The 18,888-nt window shown below is 51.7% G+C and overlaps 2 protein-coding genes across 12 annotated transcripts in view; both read left to right on the top strand.

The window, feature by feature from the left end:
• Atp11a (ATPase phospholipid transporting 11A) overlaps nt 1-13,005 on the top strand; it is a 109,924-nt gene extending 96,919 nt beyond the window's left edge. For 4 of the 10 annotated variants that reach the window (NM_001107324.2, XM_063275464.1, XM_017600150.2 and 1 more), the window contains exons 26-29: nt 1,693-1,758; nt 2,978-3,081; nt 3,927-4,092; nt 9,186-13,005. In NM_001107324.2, the coding sequence (NP_001100794.2) occupies nt 1,693-1,758; nt 2,978-3,081; nt 3,927-4,092; nt 9,186-9,413 (564 nt within the window). In that variant the 3' untranslated portion in view covers nt 9,414-13,005. Of the gene's footprint in view, nt 1-1,692; nt 1,759-2,977; nt 3,082-3,926; nt 4,093-5,811; nt 5,897-6,060; nt 6,345-8,008; nt 8,113-9,185 lie in introns of those variants that run through there. The other 6 variants (XM_063275463.1, XM_063275462.1, NM_001415017.1 and 3 more) reach the window with 5 other exon arrangements.
• Nucleotides 13,006-17,205: 4,200 nt separating this feature from the next.
• The window catches only part of Mcf2l (MCF.2 cell line derived transforming sequence-like), a 146,407-nt gene continuing 144,724 nt past the window's right edge, over nt 17,206-18,888 (top strand). Inside the window, exon 1 of one of the 2 annotated variants that reach the window (XM_039094165.2) lies at nt 17,206-18,127. The gene's annotated coding sequence lies outside the window, so the exon portion shown is untranslated. The remainder of the gene's footprint in view (nt 18,128-18,888) is intronic. The other variant, XM_039094166.2, reaches the window with a different exon arrangement.

Raw genomic sequence — 18,888 nt, 5'->3', positions numbered from 1 at the left:
TGAGTTTACTGTGCCCTGGTGTGTGGCACTACTGGGATCTGCTTGACCCTGTGCTTGTCCCCTGCTTACACCTGTGCCCGTGTCATGCTGACATCTATATCTTAAAGAGTTCTCTCACTCTTGGGCCACCCTGTGGCACAGAAGAGCTTGGCAGAGACATCCCCAACACCCAGCACTGAAGCTCACCATTTGGCTAACACTGATAGCTTCTGATTAAACGAACCAGCTGCTTGCTCCCCAATACCCTGTTAGACATACACCTTCATTGCCGATATAGCTGTGCTGCCCCTGGGTTGTAAAAATATTCCTGCCCCCAGGGGTCAAGCATGTGAGAGTGCGTATGACCCCTTGCGTCAGTCCTGCACTCTGGGCTTGGCGTTGGCTCCCTTCCTGTGGACCCAGTCCCACACGCCGTGCAGCAGCAGCTCTAGGTTCTCCCCACTCGTCGCAGCAGTGCCACTCAGAGGTGACCAGGTGGCCCCTACTAGAAGCCGCTCACATGAAGGCCTAAGGGCTTCTATTGGTGCTGTTTCTACACCCAGGGAGAACGGCCTTTCCCTAGTAGGACGAAGGACAGACTTGGTGGCATCCCTGTATGGTTGATGTCCGCACAGAATCCTGATGCGCCTCTTCTAGCATGCTTCATGTATCCAGGGCTCTGACGCCCAGGGCTCCTGCAGGCCGCAGGGCCACAGAAACCCAGTCTCAAGAGTATGGTTATAGGCACACGTCTTTGATTCAAACTAACCATAATCGAAAGTGCTGGGTCCTAGCCTTTTGGTTCTTTGTGAAATAAGCTTTTAAGAAAGTTCTGGGAACATTCCTCAGAGAGGCACAGTTCACAGAGCACAACTGTGCCCAGCTCATGTGGTGTGTGGGGGAACTTTTCTTGTAAAAGGCTTTCCTGAGAGAAAGGGCTCACAGCCACTGAGCTCACATGTATGTCTGTAGTTGAGAAATGTGTTAGCTTTTTAACATGTAACTTGTGTCTGTACCTCCCACCATCCTGCCCACCCAAGTTCCCACTAGAAGGAGGGCAGCCCACAGCTGCTTATCCTCTCTCCTCACTGGTCAGTTGTGAGCAGCTGTGGCTGTGGCCAGAGCCTGGCTGTTGGAGGAGAAGCCGTTGTAGCCTCTGTCTAGTTTGTGCTACCTGCCCACTTCCTCCTTGTCCTGAGGTTAAGCCCTCCCTGATGCTGTCACCTCTGTGTTCTGGTGTCTCCTCTGGCTGTCTCCTGCAGTGTTCTAGCAGCTGTCCCTCAGCTGTGGGCATCTCTGTCACCAGAAGCAGGTTCCCTGAGTGTGTTCTTGAGCAAACAGGTAGAGCAGACCTGGGAGATATGGTAGGCATATAGTCTCTTCTATAGAAAGCATCCTAGCCAGGGTCCAAGTCTGCACCGTGCATATTGACTCCCGCTGTGCAATCTCTCCCTGCTGGACCTGAAACCTAGTACCCAGCAGGGCCAGTACCTGGCCAGCAGGACACCAGCACGAGTCATCCTTGACCCAGGCTTAGCCATTATACTGGCCCAGGGCCATCTGAACCCTTGCGTTCCCTTCAGTAAAGTAGTCTCCACATCCTCGGGCTGAGGCACAGAGGCTGTGGGTTATACTCTCTGGCATCCATGTTCGGGATGAGGGAGGGAGGAGAGGGGAATGGCACAGGTGCTTACGTAGAGTTTGTCTTCACAGATGTTTGGGAACTGGACCTTTGGGACTCTGGTGTTCACTGTGATGGTGTTCACTGTCACACTGAAGGTGAGTCACTGCTCTGGGCACGTGCCAGTCATGGCCAGCCTGTCTGCAGCTCTCCGTGAACTCTTGGACTCTTAGGTCCATGCTGACTGGCACCCACATGCTAGATTCCCTAAGCTGTCTTCTTCAGTTCATATCCAGGTCCCAGAAAGTGAACGCTGCCCCGCACGTGAACCTCAGAATCCCAGAAGATAAGGAAGAGCTGAGTGTTCAGAAAGGGAGGAATTGACACTCCCTACGGATCCAGAGCCCTAGCCGCAATAGGATTAAATCAGCTCTGTTTACATGAACTAATGTATTTTTAAAAATTTAAAATATTTGTTTTATTTTATTTATTATGTGTGGGGATATTTTGTGTACATGTATACATGTCAGTATACCACATGGGTTCCTAGTGCTCTTAGGTCCCCTGGGACTAAAGTTATAGTTGTGCACTAACATATGGGTGCTAGGAATTGAACTCAAGTCCTCTGGAAGAACAGCCAGTGCTCTTAATCACTAAGCCATCTCTCCAGCCCCCAAAATTCAGTTTTTTTAAGTCAAGTTAGATTCTGTAAAGAACCTCATTATGAAAGTCCCCAAACCTGTTACACTGGGTCTTTAATAGTATGCACACTTCTCATATTGCCTTCTTAGATAGCAGCGTGTCAGCATGAATGATACTTCATGATTGTATACACACACACACACACACACACACGCACACACAGACATGCACACACTCACACACACAGCACACACACATAGACATCACACACTCACACACTCACACACATAGACATGCACACACACTCATGCACACACACAGACACACAGAGATATAAACACATACATACACACTCACACACACAGCACACACACAGACATGCACACACACACAGACATGCACACTCACACACAGCGTGCACACACATAGACATGCACACACACACTCACACACACAGCACACACACACACACATGCACACACACACAGACATACACACATACACGCACACACAGAGACATATATACTCATACACACTCACACTCACACACACACACACAAATGCTCCAGCTCTCTCCTCCTGAGGAAACTTGGGTTTCCCCGTGTGGTGTGATTCTCTTGTGAGCTCTTGCAGGCACTGTGCCATTGTGTCAGTTTTGATCACTTCTCATGGTTTTCTGACCCTCCTTTTGGCACGCTTGGATGACGGCAGTGTTCACACCTCCTTCTCTTGTAGCTCGCACTGGACACACATTACTGGACTTGGATAAACCACTTTGTCATCTGGGGGTCGCTGCTGTTCTACATCGTCTTCTCCCTGCTCTGGGGAGGGATTATCTGGTGAGAACCCTTAGCCCCCACGTGGCCCTAAGTGCCCTACTCCCTGCACAGCTTTCAGCCTCCTGCACTGGAGTTGCTGTCAGAACATCCGTGTCCCTGGTGTCACAGTGCGTGTTTTGGAGCTCCAGCAAACAGGTGTTTCATAGTGACTGAGTGAACAACCGGTGTGGTTCCAGGGCTGAGCCTTGTCTCCCCCTCTGATGCTGCTACACAGACCCAAACTCAGGACCTCAGTTCAGCTTCATTACCCACCTCAAAGTGCCACATAGGGACCTGGTTTGCTTTCCATGTGTGTTCTTGGGGGACACTTTCCACCTACAGCCGTCCCATATAGTGTGGGGCAGGACCGTATGGCCCTAGTCCTGTGACGTGCTCACAGGACTTGAGCATCTTAAACTCCCATCAAACCCCAACTCCTGAAGGATGCAGTATCCCCTTTAGCTGAGTGACCTGTGACCTGAGAGCCCAAACCAGAGAGCAGTGGGAGAGGCAGCCGCACAAGAGTTTGGCCCGACTACATCATGCTCTACTTGGGTAGGCTGACCGTGCCCTAGGCCTGGACAAGCTGTAAGGCCCAATCAGAGTTCTCCTCACTCCGAATCTCAGTCCCTGTGGAGGAGCAGCTTTAGACAAGACCATTCTAGCCTCTTCCTCCCTGGCATTCAACCGGGAACCTTTGTGAAGGCAGAGAATGCTTTAGGTGTCCAGCCACACTCCCTAACAAGAAATCCAAAGCTGGTGGCCTGGTCAGGCCCTGGCAGCACTGAGAGTGGCACCTGTGGGGAGGGCTGTGGCATCGCTCCTGGCCAGGCAGGGTCTCACCAGTGTCTTCCCTGTCTACCCAGGCCGTTCCTCAGCTACCAGCGGATGTACTATGTGTTCATATACATGCTGTCCAGCGGGCCTGCCTGGTTGGGCATCATATTGCTTGTCACAGTCGGCCTCCTCCCTGATGTCCTCAAGAAGGTCCTGTGCAGGCAGTTGTGGCCCACGGCAACGGAGAGAACTCAGGTAAGGAGTCTGCCTAGCCAGGCCAGCCTCTTTCCTCTGTCTCTGGGAAGTTATTAAGAGATATCTCAGAAAGTCTGGGCACCATAGAACTGGCCAGCCCACACCTTAGTCTTTAGTTCTGCAATGACACGTTTTAAGTGTTCGAACTATCGGTAAAACTCAAGATGAACAATGTTTAGTTTGTTCTTTAGACCAAAACAGTTATCTGAACTAAGACGAGAACAAAGATAAATAGAAAATAAGTTATTTTCTGTAAAGCCACAGAAAACATAAGTGTTCCTCTGATGATTGAACTGTAGTCTCGTCTGGTGCCCAGTGTTATAGGTACCCACTTAGCATGTGCAAGACCCTGGGTTCCTTTCCTCACTCTGGGAGGGAAAAAAGATTGAAGTTGTGCCACTTTTAAGGGTGTTGAATTTGGCTCAAATTCACCTCTGCAAGAGTAAGTGGTGGGTATGGGGAAGTGTTTCCCACCTCCCAAGCCGGCCATCAAGCTGAACCCTCAGCAGGACCCTGTGACGGGGCAGAGCACGAGGCTGTCTCTGTGGCCTGCCTGGGAGTTCATGAAGACGCAGATTTTCCACTTTGCCCGTGAACCTTAATCTCCATGAGGCAGGGCTGTGGGATCTATATTTCCAGCAACGTCCTCATAACTTGTGGTGCTACAGCTTGAGCACACAGGGCCCCCGTGCTCAGAGGACTGGGCTTCTGCAGAGGGAGAGAGCTGGGAAGGAGCCAAGGCGGGGTTAGGTTCCCTCTAACCCGGATGAGCCCACCACCTTTGGATGGAACTGGAGTCTAGAATGAAGAGCTGACCATGTTTGGGGTAGGAAGCAGAAGGCCCTGCCTGGGCGCTGGTGTGGCTCCACCCCAGTATTCCCACCTCAGTTCTTTCTACTCTGTGCCTCCTGCAATGTTTGATAAAATCTGTTGTTAGAACTCGTACCCGAGCCTTCAGTCAGGGAGTGGACATGGTCACTCTTCTGTTAACGGTCCCAAGTCAGTGCTTCTCAACAAACGACAAAAGGCAGCACTGGCTGCAGAGCCTGGGACCGTCAGTTCACAGCATGGAAGTCCTGCCCCTGATCACCCCACACAGAGCTGTCAGTGCTTCCCATGCTGTCTGCCTCTGTGGGAGTAACACTCCTGCCGGAGCCAGCAGCCCAGCCTGTGGGGACGGGGAAGCTGCTCACCGCTGTCTTCTACACACCAGGCTTGGCAGGCTCGTCAGCTGTGCAGGCTGAGGCTGACATGCACGTTCCCAGCACAGACACAGTGGGCACACGGTTGTGAGCATCCCTGTACCCAGGGTTACAGTGGACATGGTGTCCCAATGGTGTCCCAGTACTAGGGACACTGGATGTGTGTGCTCGTTGGCTGCCTCGGGCAGAGAGGCTGTGACCGTGACAGCACCCCATGTATTAGTTGGGAAACGCTCAGTTGCTGTGGGGAGACTCACCCCAGCCTCGGTGCAGGACGTGTAGAGAGCTAGGAAGGGCCAGGTCTGGGCCCGGGTAGGGAGGAGCAGGCAGGGGGTTCTGGCCTGGCAGCACCGGAAGCCAGGGCAGCGGTGTTACTGTGTTCCAGGATGTTCTCTTATAACCAACTTACCTCTTGTCTCTCTCTCCTGCCTCCCTTACCGTCCACTGCTTTGCCTAAATAACCCCTCCCTGTTCACCCGCTCCGTGTGCGTGCGTGGGCTCCGGACTCGGCCTGCAGGCCAGGAACAAGTGCCTTTCTGTTGAGCAGCCCACCGTGTTTATGCTCTCGCAGACCGCCAGTGGTCTGAGTTTCTGACCAACAGGTGACCATCTCCGCTTCTCGCATGTTGGGGTGATGGCCGCAGGACCAGGTGGACAGGACTTAGTGTTGAGGCCCACCACACTCTGGTACTGTCAGTCAGGTAACATGGTGACCACCGCCACCTGTGAGGGTGCACTAATGATGGGCTTTGTCTTCCTCCAACAGCTCACGGCAGCCCCCCGCGTCCATCACGGGGGGCAGGGCCTTCAGCATTACTTGGCCCAGGTGGCTCAGCCCCTAAGCACCTGACAGTCAGTCAGACTACACACAGTCAATCCAGCTTGAGCAAGGCGACTCCAGCATGGCCGTTGGCCACAGCCGTGGTGGAGATGGAGACTTCTTCCCACATGTCCACCCTGAGAGCTCTGTGAGGTGGGGTCACACTAACAGTGACCTCTACTTACCAATTCCTGTTCTACTTTTCAAAATAAAGACCTGTTTTTAGAAAACTCTGTGATGTGCTGCTTTTAACGCCCCTGTGGCAGCACGGATCTCCACCCACTGTGGCAGCACAGAACTCCACCCTAGGGCCCTTCCTTTTCCCCCTGGTGGCTGCTATAGCCAGGATCTGCTCCTCAGCCACATAATCAGGAGACAGACAACAGCATCATGTCGTGCTGTGGTATTTTGGCTGGCTCTCCCTGTGCCCCAATATGACATCCACATGTGCTCCTTCAGTGAGGCTCAGAGAATGACCTACCTACATGACCAGGTGGGCTCCTGCCTCACCTGGGCTCCTGCCTAAAAAACACCCAAAGCAGGAAAAGAAAGGCAGTTACCTCCTATCCAATACCTTAAACACCATATGTAACAAGATGATACATTTTGAAATACAACCAAATGTCTCTAACTTAGTGCGTAAGAATCTGTTAGAATAAATTACATCATTCCAGCTGCCATTTACACTCTTGAAAACATTTTGGAGGAAGTTTTTCGGAAGACTAAAATGTCACAAGTACTTGGTAAAACACTGCATAAACCAACTCAGCCTGCACCCCCTGTTCCCTGGGATGACACTTCTTAAGCACTGAGGCTCTTGGACCAGTGCAGAAGCAGACTCCACTGCTGGTGAGGTGCACTGGAGTCCTGTCTCCTGTAGCCTGAGTCTCAGCCCCAGGTGTCACAGCAGGCCACACATGTACATAGCAGGCCACACACACACATGGGCACAGGCCCTGTCACTGCACTTCAGGCACAGCAGATAGACACACTGCACTGCAAAGCAAAGCTTTGGAGGAATAAACATCCCACAGGCCTCAGCGGGGCAGATTGACATCAGTTTCCTGGGGTTCGGGTTCAGCCTGTTCCCAGTACAAGGCAAGCGTGACGGACACTGGGCATGTTATATATGCACGCGTGCTCGCATATATAACATAGTGCGCACCTCTGCACGGTCTCTGCGTCCACACACTTGCAGCAGCCTGCCTGCCCACCCCTGTGCCTGTGTGGGCAGCACCACCATCCTCTGGCTTCTCACTGGACAGTTCTGCCTTCTCTTCTGCCATCCGGCCCTGCACTCCTTCAACTCTGAAAGCTCCCCCATTCCTCGGCGCTGAGGGACTGGTGAATGAGGACTGGAAATGTCTAAAGGCTATGCCACGCCAGGCCAGGAGCCAGCAGCCTTCAGGACGTGGCCTGTGAATGTCCGTCTTCCAGGCAGAAAGTCAGAGTCAGTGGCTCTGCAGAGGAAGCAGCACACAGGGCCTGTGGCAGGACGCAGTTTCACAGTTCTGGGCGCAACCTCTCTGTTGGGAGCAGGAACTTGTTAGGATTTCCAGCTGGTGGCCCCCTCGTGTGGTGCTGCAGCATGCCCTTTGACCTTGCCACTTCTTCTCTGGGTGCAGCCTTCTTCAAATGAACCTGTTCAGGGTCGCCTGTTCCCCTCCAGGGGTCTTTGTGCACGCTGTGGACAGGTAACCCCTGAAGCCGGCTCTGCCTTTCTTGATGGCCTCGTGACGGATGCGTGCAAACCTTGCCTGCCATGGCTGAGTGTGGGGATGGCATAGGTCAGTGTAGGTGTGGCCCTGGGCCACAGCAGCCAGGCCACACGTCCTGGCCTCCTTCCCCAGCCTCTGTGCAGACAGCAGCTCAGTGTCTTTCCTCATCCTTGCAGCAGAGCGCCAGACTCAAAGCATTGGCCGATGCCACTCCGAACACCGACAGGCCCCTGCTGAAGGACTTCTTACCGCAGCCAAGACGTGTCTAGCCCCACGCTAGGTAACAGTATGGCTGCCTGCTGGGCACCAGGCCAGTGTGCTGTGACTCTCAGACTGTTCTTCCTCCAAAGTTTTGCTGTGTTGTTGGTTTTTCAATGAGTGGTTTGCTTTGAAAACAAACTGTACCATTTTTACACATGCACACACATACATACACATGCACACACATACATACACGGGTAAGTAGTACCTGAGAGTGAGCTAAGCACATAGGGGAAATGTTATAACACATGTCCAGTGTTGCCTGACAAGCTGGCCCCTGTCCTTGTGACAGACACAGCTTCACTTAAAAGCCACTGGGGAGAATCCTGCCTGGGCATTGGAAGTAAAATCTCACACAACAGCATGGGACATGATCTCAGGGAGTCTCTGGCTGAAACCATAGCTAAGCACACAACCGTGTCTGGACAGCCCTGGGGCTCTGAGGCCCTACAGTATTTGTGATCCAGCCTCATCTAGTGATGCTCACCGGAAGACAGTGTAATGGGAGATTGTCACCCAGGAGAGCAGATCCACACTGCAGCCTCTTTGTCCCTCCCTCCTGGCTGCCAGCTGCTGTTTGTGCAAGCTGTGTCTGTCTTAAGGGGCAGCACCAGCCACTTCCGTTCACTGTAAGCTGAGGGCATGATAGCTTGATGTGGTCAGCATGACATTGACCTAGGTCCCATCGGGCTAGGACATGCTAGTCCGCACAGGTGAGTCCTGGCTTCTTCCTGGGGTAGTGCTAGAACCCTAGTTCAAGAATGCCTGGGGCCTTTGATCACTGCATGTGCAAGTAGTGACAGGGAAGATGCACAGTGTGTTTAACACTTTGCCCCCCGTCCTCCTACGTTGTCACCTATGTCAGCAATGTGGGGTGGCCCCTCTGTTGGCACTACAACATAGTATTGATCTCCAGACCTGAAGGCACATTGCCTCTGGACCCAGTTCCCATGGGTTGGGCCCACTCACCTACCCCTCAGGGTGAGATAGTGGTCCAAGGTAGGCTAGCAAAGCTACAGGTCTTAGCGTTGGTTTTAGGGGCTCCTCAGAGAGATTCTGTGACTGATGGTGGGCCTTCTGTTCTTTTGGCAGACTGTACAGCTCCGGGACAGCATTTCAGAATTCACCCCTCTGGCCTCTCTGCAGAGCCGGGGTGCTCAGGGCACCAGACTCTTGGCTGCCCAATGCAGCTCCCCCTCTGGGAGAGTTGTATGCTCCAGGTGGGAGAGCGAAGAGTATCCTGTGCTCCCTACTCACCCAGGCCTTCTCCACAAGGCGAGGTATGGGTGCTGTAGGTCCAGCCTGGAGACACCCACTTGATGGACAGACAACCCCTCTGTCCCCACCTCTGAGAGAACTCTGTTCCTGGGCACCTGCGTGTGCCTGCGCCTGTCCCACCCTTCATCCTCAGGGAGGGGAGGGTGGGGTCACAGATTGCCCACTTAAGCACAGCACACTGCAATCTGGACCGTGCGTGACCTAGACCTGGTGACCGTACGTCCGTATATCCAGTTGGGCTGTGGACAAGGACATTATGCTTGGCCTCATCTTAAGCCTTGCCAGCCTGAGCATCCACCCTGCTGCTACTGCTGCTGCTGCTGCTGCTGCTGCTGCTGCTGCTGCTGTCACTTCTGCTGTCTCTTGAGAAGAAGATCCTATCCCTTCGTCTGCAGCCCTGTGCACAGCACATGGCGTTCAGCTCACACTGTATCCCGATGTTCCCAACCCATTGTTTCCTGTGTAAACTGTGCCCGCTTCCCACCGGGAAAGTGGCTGTGTCAGACACTAAGTGGTGTGTGTCTCCTGGACCTGTGGCCTCGCTGTGCTTACGTTCACTGTCCCCTCACAAAGCCGTCTTTCTAGATCATGTCTGAGTCAGTTTGCTGAGATGCTGACCCTACACATGGGAGCTTTTGAAGATGTCAGCCTCCCCTTCCTGTCACCGCTTGCCTGTGGAAGATGACATTTATTTATGTGAATAAGTCACATGGTTAGCCAAGTCTCTCAGGAGTGTAGTGATTTCCGTCCCATTCTGGAATTATGTCAGTTACCTATTGGAAAACATTTGTTTCATGGGTGCTGGGAAAGGTGGAGGTTTGGGGGTGCCTAGGCAGGCAGGTATTTATCTCGCCCAGAGGTGAGTCCCGATAACCAAGCTGTCTGGGGCTAATGTGGATTCGTTTGTTCTAGTCTGCTGCTCAGCCTGCCTCCCACTGGTGTCACGAAAGTTCCATCCAGGGCTTCACCTGGAGCCGACAGGCCGTCAGGAGGCCGCTGTACTCTGTGGCCACTGTGAATCTCTGCTGCTGCCCGCACTGGTGTTTCTGTTCTCAGCAAAGCACCCAACAGTGCTATAACGGGCCTGACTCAAGATGTTTTAGTGTGATGTGGCCTTTCAGAAAGTGCCAGGCAGAGCCTGGGATCAGTGTCCCCACTCCTGTGGAGTCATGTTGTGGGCCTGGAGCCATCATGAGGGTCTCTGGCACTTGAGAGCCTGTATTCTGGGAAGCACAAATTTTATACCATGATTACACAAGGTTTCCCTGTAAACCGTGTGCTTGAACTGGGGACCAGCCAGCAGTAGGAACAGTTGTTACACCTGGCAGTTGAGGGAGGTTGGGGGAACATAAACGCCACACCAAAGATGGGGAGGGGCTGGCCTTGAGCTTTGACCAGACAGAGGGCGTCCAGCTCCGCTGAGGGCTGTCTGTGCCTCCACACCCTCATGCCCGTTCACCCACCTGTCACCGTGTGTCAGAGGCCTGGAGCCCCGGTCCTCAGTAGCCCTTAGTGTGTGTGTTTTTACAGACCTTTTAAGAACCCAGATGGGTTCAAATATAATACCTGTGGGGAGGGGCAGATTCTCTCTGTGTTTAGTTAACAAATTATTTGTAATGTATTTTTTTAAGGATCTTAAAATTACCTTTGCACTAAAGTATTTTCATAGCTGTTTCTATATCTTACTCATTCGTTGATGTACCTTCTGATTTTTAAATGTTTTTAAAGCTTTCACGTTTTAAGTTGAAGAGTTTTGGCCACTGTAAGTGCTGGTGAGTGTTTCAGCAGAATGTTTCCTCTCTGGCAGGGACCTCTCTAATTCCCCTGTGTGCCTCTCTCTCTCTTGGTGTTTCCAGGGACTGACGAGCTGAGGCGAGCTGAGGGCGAACCATTCCTCTGCTTGCTTCAGCGCAGTTCTTTGTCACTTCATGGTTTCTATTTTGTTTTTTTCTTCATCCTTCAGCCTTAAACAATGTTCTTCATGCGGCCCTCGCTGGGTGTGGGGGACACTCTCCTGCACCACCCCCCAGTAGCTGAAGTTTACATAGGAACATCCCAGACTGTGTGCACACTCCAATGTCCTGTAAAATTGTGCTTAGGAAATTACCTAATGAAGTTGCCTGGAACTTTGAAATAGACCTGGGCACCGGTGAAACGCAGAGACAGAGACCAAACACGCATGCGGAAGATTGTCCCCTCATCTCACAGTGGCTACTGTTTACTTTTCTTAAAGCAAGGAACGTCAACTCAAATTAAGCATCTTTTTCTTAACTCTGTTGCATAAATGAGCATTCATGGCTTACTACATTGGCCGGAATTCATGGCTCTGCCCTATGAGCAGTTCATCTCACATATGTTCAAGGAGCCCTGGCTTCACGTGTTCTCTTTCTTTCTGCTCCTTACACACTCGTGCCATGTACAAGCGTGTATACCCAAATACACATGTGCATACACAAACACACATGTGCATTCTTCTTCAAGACCATGTACCAGCCTGCCCTCTGACAGCCCTGTGCAGAGATGTTCCCCTCTGGACTGTCAGCCTCCTTAAACACAAACACACACACACACACACACACACACACACACACACGGAAGAGTGCTTGGGCTGTGCTCACATGTGGGCTGTGTAAGAGCTGTGCTGGACTGAGCGCTCCCCCCCAGTCAGGACCTCCCCTTGCTTCCTCAGTCCAGCGAGCAGGATTCAGGCTAACGAAAGCTGCATACCATCCTGAGTACAGGTGCCTGCCCCTGCCACACACTAGCTAGGAAAGCCTGTCCCCAAATCCCAGCGATCCATTCCTGAGTACAAGCAGACCAAAGGCCCCACCCAGGGGGATGGCGCAGCCAAAGCTAGAACAAGGTAACCGAGTGTTCATCTGAGCACATTTCCCAGGGTCAGTGGCTGAAAGTCGTGAGTGCCATCGTGGCCACCCAGGTTGTTAAGCATCACCCAGGTGTCTGGTGTCTGGAGGAAGCTCCAGCCTGGGTCTCTGAACCCCCAAGTTCAAGGCATATCTGCACCGACTGGTACTGGACTCACCCATCCACACGTCACCTTAGTGTCACTTATTGGCAACGCCATAGAACAGCAGGCCCTTGCATTCTACATTTCTTTTGGAAGTTACCCATTCATGAGTAAAAACAGGAAAATGTCACTTGGTAAATGCAATCTTTTTGTTTTAAAACCTAGAAGACGGGTGAATGGGAAGGGGAGTGGTTCTGATACTGTGTCTGAACAAAGCTTTAATGAAGATATGTATGTTGGAAGTATTATGAAAGTGTGATTCTAATTTTGCAGAAAAAAGTCTATCAATTTATATAGCTTTATTTTTTACCTTATCAAGAGATACAGAATTTTAATATGCATATATTGTCTGACTTAGAATCATGTGTGTCTGCATTACCACTTAAAATGTTCATCTAGTATGTAATGTATGAATAAGAGAGAATCGGAGATGTATTTAACATGAATGGTTATCTGTAGCTGTCGTTATAAGTACTTGGATTTATTTTAAATTATCAAATATAGCAAGCACATTAAACATCATTCTCCAACACTAATGTTTAACTGAGAGCCCAGTAACCTGCTTTGAAAAATTAAATTGTGAATTAAACCAGATCAAACATCTCATGAGGTTTACTTGTGCTGCTGATTTGCCTCTGATTTCTGTAGGCAATCCTGGTACACTGGGCCTTTCTGTAGGAAACTCCTGTTCACTCCCAATAATTGAAAAGATGCTCCTCTGTTTTCTTCCCAGTGTGTGTGGTAGCGCATAGGCTGCACACACACTTTCTGCTAACAGAAACCATGGTTAACACTCCAGACACGTGTGTGTTTTTCAGGGCAGGGGCTCACATTGTGGGCGTTACTGAAGGAGGCAGAGTAAAGCTGTGGTGAGTACCACACCTCACTTCTATACCTTAGTGTTTCAGGACCCTCTGAAACCTGAACGCAAAACCACACTGACAGCCCTGGCCAAAAGCCATATACCCGTTGAGTCTACCCAGAACAAGAAACAGCATCAGAACCCCCAGGATCCTAAGGCTTGTTCACTAGGCCCTCTAATCTTGGGTCCCACCTCAAGGACCCCTCCTCTCCCCTTTACCTTCTGCCAAACTTGGGGCTCACCAACCTCAGTATCACTATGGGGCTTTTAACTGCCCATGCTGTTCCAGTTGAGGCAGATTCTGCCTGCTACGTGGGGAGCCTCAAGAAGGCCCGAGTCTATACTGGCCCTGCCACCCTCTGCAGCTGGATGTCCCAGATGCTGGCACCTGCACAGACCATATGAACACTGGGCTCCTCTCCTGAGCACCAAGGTCCAGCTCATGCCTGAGCTTTCAGAGTATATCTCCTCAGAGCTGAGTGGAATGAAAGGCCACTTCATTCACTTGAGTGGTGTCTTATTAGTGTGATCTTCAGGCTTTGGTTTGATGTGTTGATGGTCAATTCCTCCTGGCCATCTGAGTGATTCACACCACACAGTTCAATCCTGAACTTTGGGACTCTCCCTTTGGAGCAGCCTGGCCATACCTGTGTGTTTGTGGACCGGAGAGAGAACCTGAGAAGCTTTGCAGAACTGACTGCCCAAAATCCAAATAGGCACTCACTGCCCTGGCAAAATGAGACTAGCATGTTGATTCTCTGACTAGAAGGCAAATCAGGGATGTACCCAGCAAGTCCCTCTGGGGTTCCATCTGCTAGAAGTCTTGTAACTAAGAAGCCCTTGGTGCTGCCCTCGATCTTCTCTGCAGACATGGGTTCTAAGCAGGTGGACGGTTTAAATATGCTTGGCCCAGGGAGTGACACTATTGGGAAGTCCTTGTTGGAGTAGGTATGTCACTATGGGAGTGAGCTTTAACACCCTAGTCCTAGCTGACTGGAAGTGAGTGTTCTGCTAACAGCCTTCAGGTGAAGATGTAGAACTCTCAACTCCTCCTGCACCATGCCTGCCTGGACGCTGCCATGTTCTTGCCTTGATGATAATGAACTGAACCTCTGAACCTGTAAGCCAGCCCCAATTAAATGTTGTCCTTATAAGAGCTGCCTTGGTCATGGTATCTTTTCATAGCAGTAAAACCCTAACTAAGACAACAGGCATCAGGGTAACTGATACAGGCTATTGGATGTAGTTCCTGGACCAGTGTCCTGCCTCCGCTCTGCCCAGCTCTCCTGACAACTGGGGCTTTGGCTTCATATGATGTTCTGATATTACCACATATCAGAACATCCTACATCAAGCTTGACTCTCTCACCCAGAGTCGAGTAATAGATAGATAGATAGATAGATAGATAGATAGATAGATAGATAGATAGATAGATAGATAGATAATGGCACAGTGGAGGGTAGTAGATAGGAACTCCAATGGACCAAGGTAGAGGCCAAGGCCAGGTGCCCTTTCTTTGTGTCCATTGGGGCTTTTCTGACCCCTGGTCCAGTCTGGGTAAGGGTTCTTTTGAAGGCCCTTGTGTGTGCCAAACTCTGGGACCCACTTTGGGTTATCCATTCTCTTCCATGCAGACCTTAGCTGAGGAGTATTCTATTCCCGCTCTCACGACTGACTTATCCTGTATGTGGCACAGAACACCCTCAGGAAGAGATCACAGGGGAGCATTGTCACATACCGGGTACTTGCCCGCTGACTGTGTTCCAGGGCTGCTCGACCACTGCAAACTGTGAGACATGGTGGAAGAGTCCACCCTCACAGTTGAGGAGGACAGGATTCCAAGGTCATGGTGTGCAGCCCCTGCATCTCCCCTGCTCCTGCTTGGGAACTGTACCCTGATGTCCTACTTTTCCTCACCTGGCATCACCCCTTGGCCTGTGTCTTCCTAGGCCTCTGTCCTACTGTGTTGGATCTAACCCAAGGATGGCTTCACACCTTAAAGGTGTGCTTAGTGACCTGGAGGTGGTTCCACACCCTTTTAGGCAGGCACATCCCTGGGAAAAGCCTGTCTGACTCTCCATCTTTCTCTGTCTCTCTGTCTGTCTCTGTCTCTGTCTGTCTCTGTCTGTCTCTGTCTCTCTGTCTCTCTGTCTCTCTCTCTCTCTCTCTCTCTCTCACACACACACACACACACACACACACACACACACACACTTCTGCAAGGATCCCTGAACTGACTGGATCTTTTGTGATGCTAATTTCCTGAATCTTGCTCAGGACTCCTTGGGGCTCTTGAAGTCCACAAGCACAAAAGACTTACCCAGCTAACAAGCCTGACACCAGCAGGGCGCTGCTGGGATGTGTTAAGGATGGATGGGGCTTTGTTCTTGGCTGTACCAACTCCCTTCCTCACACTGCCTCCCTTGAGACTCAACCTGACATTTTCTGAATGGCTGGAAGCTTGCTCTCAGCCTCCCAAAGCAGAGAGCTCTCCAAAGAGCACTGCTTGGTGTGTGCTCTGGTTTCCCTTGTTACCAGAGCCGTGCCAGTCACATTTTAGGCACCTGAAGCACAGTCTTCTGGTTGTCAAGGGATGCTTGCATGTGACAGAGACAGATTTTATAGTGACGTCATTAGTCCTTGTATGAGAGGCTGTGACTTGTGCGGTGCCACCTGTGGGAGGTCACTCTGCACTCTTAATGATAGTTGTTTGTGTGTCCTGCTGAAACTCTATATCCATGGGGACCATTCCTTTTGCACTTTTTGGACTTTTATTGTTCTATTAAATGGCACTTAATACAGCTATGTAGAGAGGGTCTTTGATGCCATCTTGGAAACAGAAACTTCGCCTTTTAAAAGTTAAAGAACTTCATTCAGAAGATGTTAGATGACCCAGGGGGTGAGAGCACTTTCTATCAAGCCTGATGACCCGACTTAGATCCCCAAAACAGTGTAAAGAGAACAGACTCCCACAAGTTGTCCTCTGACCTTCACGTGTGTGTCTTGGGACTTGCATGTGCATGTGCACACACAGACAGTAATTTTTTTAATTGTTCAAAGCTTCCCGAAGGTCCAATCTGACCTTTTTGGTTGTGGAAACCTTCAGGAGGTAACCCCAGGTCTGCCTCTCAGTAGCTTCTGGCAGTCAGTACAGGACAATGTCTCCTTCTCCCCGGATAATTGAAGAACACTGCCGGCTCTGCCAGAGAACCCAGGTCCACTTTCTAGAACACATGCGGCAGCTCACATGTGTACTGGAAAGTGAACCAGTTACCATCTGTAACTCCCAATTCCACAGGATCTTACATGCTCCTCTGGCCTCTCTAGACACTAGGCACTCAGAGCCCCCAGACATGCATGCAGACAAAACATGCATAAAGCAATTGAAAGGAAAATCTTTTTTTTAAAAAAAATCTAAATATACCAAAGAAAGAGTCCAGTAAAAGATTCCAGAGGCTCTCTTTACAGTCCTTCCCAAGCTGTCCCTTCTCCCCCCAGCCCAGCCTCCTTTCCTGCTCTCTGATTGGTTCTCTTTGTTCCCTGATCGTTTCTCTGCCTATCCTGTCAAGCATCGAGGGCTGAGCTGGGCACATTCCCCACAGAGTGCTGAGGCTGGCCCAAGAACACCCACCCCAGGAATGACATACCCACACAAGATGAGGGTCCTTTGATGTGGTCACCCCCAATTCCAGATGAGAGCCTGTCTCTTCTACCCAGCTCAGCTCAAATCCATTGCCACCCCTCAAGTGGGTCCAACCATGGCTACAATTGCCACTCCTGTTTGGTTTGCTTCCCTCTTTCAGGGGTGTTCTGTTTATCCAAAGGGACTCCCCACTTGTACCCACCCAGTCGAGGCATTCGTACCCCCACTACCCATTCTAAAAGTTTACATCTAAGTAGCGCATTGATGATGACGAATGAACCCTTGCCCGCGGGAGCCCTGGCAGATGCAGGTTTAACCAGTGTGCCCTTTGAATGTTTTCTGAGAGACCTGAGTTTGTCTCAGGGCAGAAAGCAGGGGCGCTGCACATGAATACCGAGAGACAGGAAGACTGACCTCTCTTGCCTTGGTACTAGCGAGTCTTTCGCAGGGTGGGGGTGGGGGTTCTGAGTGCCCCAATGTTTAGGTGTGCCCTGGCAATCTACCGTTTGCAGTGGCATTTAGAGTTACCTACAGGTGGCTACTCACGAAACGGAATGTCAAGCAAGCAGTGCGAGTGGAGAAGTGGAGCACCCTCAGGTCAGATAAGAACAGAGGCCAGAAAAGCTTATGGAACGTGCATGAAGTCAAAGGGTTCCCACGAAGCAGTCTTGGGAGAGCCTGGTCACCTGAGACTTCGGAGTGGACACAATTTCCCTGCAGTCCAGCTGAGAAGTCTGGTGAGTACCCCAGGACAGATCCCGAGGTATGGGGAGTTGAGGTACAGGTAGGTGCATCTTAATGCTGGCCATGCCGCGCTCAGAAAGCCACAGCGGAGAGCAAAGCTGAAGAGGCAGCACCTCCCTGCTTCCGGGCCCGCCCCTACCCCGCCCTAGCCCCACCTCCTCCCTAGGACCCTGCTCTTGCCCCCTCCCCTTGAGTCCCCGCCCATGCCCCACCTCCTCCCTTGAGATCCCTTTCCCACTGTCCCGCAGCAACGGTCGCCTCAGTCCCCAGCGCCACCGCCCCTCCCCCACCGTGGCTCCCGCTCCCGCCTTCCCTTCTCCTCCCTCCCTGTCTCAGTGGCCCCAGACCGACCGGCGGGCGGAGCCTGGGAGCGTGGCACCTGCGAGCAAGTGAGCTCGCTGGACGAGGAGAAGACGGTGCCCCGCACAGGCAGGTGTGCGCGGGATTGGGGCGACGAGGGACAAAGGAGAGAGGAGGGGTGAGATACCGAAAGAGAAGGAGGGGGGTTACGGGAATGAGGGTGGGGGTGGCAGAAGAAAGGAGTGGGAACGAGCTCGCTGCCCAGAACCATTCCCGTCCGGATCGCTTTGCTACTAGACCGGGATTCTCTCCGCTACATTCCACCTCCTCCTGGCGGGAACTCCGGCTCAGGGCAGGGGTCTCCCTAAGTGTTCCCACTGTTATGAATGGGGTTCCTCTCACTCCCCCATTGTCACACGGAAGGGGAATCCCATTAAACACCAGGCAAGGTGTCACCTGCTGGAGGCGGGGCCCTTGCTTTCCCTGGGCAAGTCTGAGAACCACCCTCCAAACTCTCTCCAGCTCCTTTCAACCTACTGATTGGGCCCGTGTCCAGGACAGGTGTCGTAGATGGAGAAGCTAGGACCGGTGCCTGGTTCTCTGGCTGATGGCTGGGCCTGTCTGTTTTGCCTTTTTAGCAAAAGAAGCTTAGGCTGTAGGTTAAAAATAATTCTGTCACTTTCTCTGCTCACTCCAAAGTCTCCCAGTAGGAGTTACTTTTTAATCAAGCTCTTGGCATGGTAACCCTCTCAAGCCCCGAGTGCCACCTGGCTTTTTTAGAGCCCTCCTGGTCATGGCCATTTCTGCCCCCAAACAGCTGCAGTGCCATGGGCCAGTGAGGGTTACAATGCCCTGCCGCCCAAAGGATGAGCCTCCAGGCCATGGGAGGCCCCAGGATGTGTGTATGGCCCTGGCAACAGATCACCACCAGAATAAAGT

The sequence above is a fragment of the Rattus norvegicus genome, chromosome 16 (assembly GCF_036323735.1).
Source record: "Rattus norvegicus strain BN/NHsdMcwi chromosome 16, GRCr8, whole genome shotgun sequence".
NCBI lineage: Eukaryota > Metazoa > Chordata > Mammalia > Rodentia > Muridae > Rattus > Rattus norvegicus.
Note: the sequence above shows the minus strand (reverse complement) of the source record. Positions and strands in the feature narration are given on the sequence as shown.